The 6000-nt window shown below is 45.3% G+C and overlaps 1 protein-coding gene across 3 annotated transcripts in view; it reads right to left on the minus strand.

The window, feature by feature from the left end:
- The window catches only part of EDIL3 (EGF like repeats and discoidin domains 3), a 231956-nt gene extending 226629 nt beyond the window's left edge, over nucleotides 1–5327 (minus strand). For all 3 annotated transcript variants that reach the window (XM_027712542.2, XM_027712543.2, XM_027712541.2), the window contains exon 1: nucleotides 5043–5327. In XM_027712542.2, the coding sequence (XP_027568343.1) occupies nucleotides 5043–5109 (67 nt within the window). In that variant the 5' untranslated portion in view covers nucleotides 5110–5327. The remainder of the gene's footprint in view (nucleotides 1–5042) is intronic.
- Nucleotides 5328–6000: the final 673 nt, after the last annotated feature.

Below are 6000 nucleotides of genomic sequence, written 5' to 3' on the forward strand. Positions count from 1 at the left end.
AGGTGTGTTTCACATGATAATGCATTCACACACATGACATATTAGCTAGATTAGCTGGAGACTTTATTAGATAATCATAGTTTGCTTCATTTCTAAGCTTTTAAAACTTAAAGTATAAGAGCACCCCCGCTGTGATGAAAGGTAACACAGCTTGCTGATTAGAGGGAAGAAAACTCACACAAAAAAACAAGCAGGAAAACCCTGCAAATATATCCGGTATATTCCCACAGCAGCAAGATTGGGATTTGATAAAACCTCAAAGCATGAGGAGATGGTGCAGGTTCTGTGCCTCCAGATTTGTGGGATACCAGGTGACAGTTCAAATCCTTGCTCTCAGAGCACCCTGGTCCACAACTGCGCTACTGTTTTTGGATGGACCCATGCTCTGGTCCTGCAATGCAAATGGACAAAAGCTGCTCAACCATCTACACATATTGTTAGAAAATCAGCCGTACCCTGCTGTCACTACACACTGTAAGTAGTTCTCCCTTAAACATAAGATCCAAGTCCTCTATAAAGATAATAACCTAGACCCATCATCACTTATTCCTCAGGCTGACAAAACACACTGACTTTAGGGTCCTGTTGCCTTTCCCCTAGGTTCCCCCCTTAACTTTAAGTGAAAATTGTGTGTAGGTCGTCCAGTATAAGACAGCATTTTCCAGAGGTTTTAATTTTGCAGATGTTGATGTTCTTACAACCCTTCTTTGGGTTTGAATCTTTTTTTAACTCATCTTTTATTTTCTAACGGATCATCTGACTAAGGTTTCACTGTATTTTCACTGTGAACATGTTTTGAAAGTTGAAATAAATTAATACCCGTTTGTTGTTCAACTCATATTTATTCAAACTCAAGCTGGGCTTCAAGTGTGCTACAAACAAACCCAGTATCATAGAATTACATAATCATAGAATGGGTTGGGTTGTGAGGGACCTTAAAGATCAACTCATTCCAACCCTTGCCATGGGCAGGGACACCTTCCACTAGCCCAGGTTGCTCCAAGCCCCATCCCACCTGGCCTTGGACACTATCAGGGATGGGACAGCCACAGCTTCTCTGGGCAACCTGTGCCAAGGCCTTACCACCCTCAAGCCAAGAATTTCTTCCTAATATCTAATCTCGCTTCTAATACAACACTAACCATCCGTTAAGATTCCACAAATACTCCTGGCTCTGCGGTTTACCTGAGTGTGAAACATCTAAGAACACAAGAGGATTAAAACAGTAACATACTAACTCCTATGTGACTCACAGTAAATTTGAGAATAACATAGACTTATCTCCTGACTCTTGTAGTTTCTTAAACTCCACTTCCCCGGACATCTTCACTCTGAAAGGGTATCAGGGTGTGAATTTTTTACTGCTGTTGTATGGGCACGTGCTGCATAAACAGTTAATTTAAGGCATAAAAATCACCCTCTTAATAGAAGGTCATTGTTTTTTGAAATAATTTTCAAAGTGTATCATTTCCTTGATTTTGAACCTGATGATAACTGGAAAAATGTGGAGGAGGGAAGATAAGATAGTACCCCTTTTCACTATGCTGCCATTGATACACAATCTTGTATGAAGTGTACCCCTTGAAAAAAAGACATAAAGGATAAGGACATAAAGGGTAGTGAAACAGGTAGCTGGACACATAAAAAAACCCCAACTAATAATGCCAAAACTATTAATTCCAGTTATAACAATGCATGGCTTGACACCAAATTCTGTCCTGGGGTGACCAGACATGTACAGAATGCAATAGTATATCCTCTATATGCTTTCTGGAGGCTAAACAAGCAGTCATGGAAAATCAATTTGAATACAAATGTAATTTGTTAAAAGAACAGTGAAAATCATTATGCAGGGTCACACTGTCAGCAGTTTGTGGTGAAGCAATTGCTGTCCAAAGATGCAAAGACACTTGGTAAAACAGAAGAATCTTGGTCTTTAAAAGTCTCTGTGATCTTTTCAGCCTTTTAGTATAGTTACATGAGAACAAAGCCACAGTTTACCTCTCATTTTCCAGCACTCTTACTCCTTGCAGCTCATTCCAGCTGCAGAAAGAGGCTTTATAGAAACTTCTAAGCCTCAGAGAGAGTGAAGGTTCCCACTGAAATGGAGAAAAAGCAACATCTTTGAAACTGCTCCTTCCAAGTTGCAAAGTATTTATCTTGGGCTGACAGGACACAGACATAAAATAAAGAACTAGGCTTGACTGGTTTTGGCAATGTCAACATCATTTTTAGACACAGCACACATAAAAATTCAGCAGCCTGCTAAGTGGAAAAGGATGATACAACTTAGGGATCAGCTTCACTATAAAGATGACTCAAATGGTAATTTTTCAGAAGGTCCTGTTGCAAAGCCATTTATCATCAAGACATGGGATATACTGATTTTCTGTGCACTTACAGCATCATTACCATAGCTGATCAGCTTACCCTACGGCCTGAGGTAAATCTGGAGACTGAAACAGCCATCGGTTTTAAATTATGTTTTTTAATCTCTTGTAGTCTGCGTACTCACCCTGGTAGTTTCTGTCTCATCCACTGCAGAGCAGAACACCAGAGTGGTTCTCGTTCAAATTTGACCAAGGAACAACAGCAACAACAATAAATGCAAAAGCTTACAGCTGTTTTGAAATATGTGTAAAAGGACATTGCTTATTAAAAATGCACCTACAGCTGTCTTGCAAACTAAGGGATAGAAGTCACTGCACCCTTGAAGCCCGGTTTCATCATGTACTTGCATATAAACACCTCTGAAGATCAGGCTCCTGTTACAGTGCATGAGATTGCAAATTTATTAGACTGGTCAGGAAGAAGAAAATTACAGTCTCCCATTGAGATGACTTTTTCAACATCATCATTATCTCTCAATTTTCTCATCCTTCTCTCTCCCTTAAAAACAACAACAACAAGACAAAAAAAAACCAGACTTGCTGATATACTATGTATTTGTACCAAACACAAAAAGCAAAAGATGTTTTTAAGACATTATGAGTAAATAGGATTTTGACTTCCATCATTACTTTGCAGAGTCCCAACAAAAAAAGCAGTTGGTATTGTTCTTTAACAGTAGGCTTGAAATGCAGGTCAGTAATGAAGTCTATGACTTTGATCTGCACTTGGAATTTACCCCAAAGGGTGGGGAAGAACCAGCCACTGCACTTCCACAGATTTTCATTGTACACCATTATTACATTAATGGGTTCGCCAGCAAGTGATGTTGAAACAATGTATAGGCAAGTTTTGTATTGTTCAAAACCTGCTTTCTAAAGAGTTTTGACTTACAGAGTCATTGTAACTTGCAAAGGATCTATTAAAAGTAAACGTTATGACAGCCTGCAAAATTAATCCAGTATATCAGACCTGTCAAGCAACATTTTGCTCTGTTTCAGCAGAAAGAAAAGACTGTATAATTTTCTTCTGTTTCATTTGAAGAGCCAAGGACAAACCTTCAACTGAAAACTTAAGCAATCACAGAGCAAATGGATTTTTTTCTTTCCTATTTCACTCCTGCTAGAAAATCTATTAAGTTCTCTCTGTTCTGAAGTTACCTAAAACCATGACAAACTGTAGAATTTAATGAGAAAATGTCCCAGATGTGAACTACAGTCCTACAGAAGCCCGATGCAAAGCACTTATGACAAGTCTAGACTTCGTGGCACACAGAGCTATCTTTTGTTTTTAAAAAAAAAAAAAAAAAAAAAAAAAAAACTTTGGGGAATAATCTGCAGGTACAAGGACACATTGCATAAGCTATCACGTGTTCACTGTAACTGTATGAATGTTATCGGATTTTGAGAATCCACTGTGCTGAATAATTTAAGGTCTAATAAAATATTCAGCTTTACTGATACACTGGTTTCATTAAAAAAAAAAGTGAGGGGAGCAGGTCTAAAAGTCAATGGGAATATTCATTAGGACAACAGTTGTTCTTCTAAGCTCGGGAAAGGTACAAGTGGGAGGATAAAAAGGTCTCCAAACCGGGTGGAATCCCAGGGAGGGACAGAACATCCGCGGCACAAAGAGACGCTCGGGGGTCGCAGAGGAGGAAAAGGCCCCGCGGAGGGACGCAGGGGACAGGAGAGGACCCTTGATGGTTCCGAGGGAACCCAGGGTGGTCCCGGAGCCCAGCCCAGCCCCTTCCTTAGCAGGTGTCCGAGCGGGAGTCATAGGTTGGACTGGATGATGTCAGAGGTCTTTTCCAACCTAACTGATTCTGTGATGCGACGGAATGGGCAGTGCGTGATCGCCCACCGCCCCAGGCGGCCCCTTCTGCTGCGGGGGGACCGGTCTCACACCCCCTCCATCAGCTCGTCGCAAGATGAGCTCCTACAACTTTTTTAATGTGAGGAGGGAAAACCCTCATAGCCCGCACTAACTAATTATTATAAATAATAAAGAGAAATCCCAAGAGCTCTAAAGTTATCTTTCTGGGTTAGGGTTGGCTTTCTAATTCTTTTTTTTTTTCCCCTGGAAGGGGGTGAGACACCCAGAAGGCGCCGTTGGTGTTTTAGGTGGAGATGCCCTAATTAGGAGGCAGCAAAAGGGTCGCCTGGCAAGAGCTACTCGCTGCTGCCGAGATGCTGAAGCCCCCGAACGTGTTCGCAAAGTGTTCCGCGGTTTGCTGGATATGTGTCTTGGAGCTCAACAGCCTCCAAATTTACAATGAAGACTGGTGACTGGGGAGGGTTGGCGAGGGGAGGAAGGGAAAAAGAGACGTGGAGAGCTCTGCGGATATTAAACGTAATCCAGACGAGAGGCTGGGAAGATTTAAGCTCTCACGCCGTTTCTTTCCCTTCTATTTAAGCATAGTTTCAAAACCAGAACGCATCTGAGGATGGATCTTCCTCCGGCTTGTGTTTCAAACGCAGATATTTTAAAAAAAAACCATACTTATCTACAGAGGAAAAAAAGGAGAGAACAGACGGCCGTAGCCGGCTCTGAGCCGCCTCCCCGCACTTGCACTCGGACTTTGCGGGAGCTCCGGTGTGACCCCAATCCCCGGTCCGTGCCCGCTCCATCCCCGGCGGCCCCCGGGCGCTCACCTCGGGCGGGGTGCGGCGCCGCCAGGCTCCCGCAGAGCGCCAACCAGGCCAGCACCGCGCGGCTCATCTTTCTCCTCTTCCTCCTCCTCTCCGCCGCCTTTGCCGAGGGATGAGAGCGGTGCCTCCGCCCGGCGCTGCGCTGCGAGGATGCTAAGGGAGGGTCCAGGTTCCCCGGCCCAGTGCAGCCTCCGCTACGCTCCCACGGCCGCTTTCAGCGCCCTATGCGCGGCGCGGAGCCCGTCCCGCCGCCCGCCCGCTCTGCGCGCCCGCCAGGTGCCGCCGCGCCGCCAGCATGGCCCTGTCTCCTCCTCCTCCTCTCCCTCCTTCTTCTCCTCCTCCTAGGGGCGGTGCCGCGGGACACACCCCAGCCGCTCCCCGCCCGCGATGCGGTGTGGGACGTGGGATGTGGGATGCGGGATGAGGGATGCGGAATGGAGCGCCCGGACAGGGATGGGAACCCCTTGCTCATCGCGTGGTTGCTCCCGCAGCGCCCTGTTTGTGCTCCCTGTATCCTTGGAGTTCCCCTCCCGTGGCTTAGTCCCTGTGGGTACCTGCCCTCTTCTATGAGGTTCACGCAGGTGTTTTACCCTCCACACAGGTGTTTTGCCTTCCACGGACGTGTTTTGCCCTCCACAGATGTCCCGTAGGTGCTGTCCAAGTCATGCACTGCCTCAGCTTAAAACTCTTCCTGAACATCTAGACAGGGAACTTGGATAGAATCACAGTCATGAAATGGTTCGAGTTGGAAGGGACCTCAAAAGTCATCACATCCCGTGGGCAGGGACACCTTCCACTAGACCCAGAAGATGTCTATTCTTCCACTCCTCTCCCTCCCCAGGTAGGATGCTGTCCTGCCCGCTACTGAGAGGAAGTTAAAGCAAAAATGCAAGACGTGGTGAAATTTCAGAAGTAGTGCAAGGGGAGGACGGGAAGGTCTGCTGTCAGACCACTATGTACT

Source organism: Pipra filicauda, unplaced genomic scaffold (genome assembly GCF_003945595.2).
Source record: "Pipra filicauda isolate LSUMZ 115617 unplaced genomic scaffold, ASM394559v2 scaffold168_size1973030_pilon, whole genome shotgun sequence".
NCBI classification, from domain to species: domain Eukaryota; kingdom Metazoa; phylum Chordata; class Aves; order Passeriformes; family Pipridae; genus Pipra; species Pipra filicauda.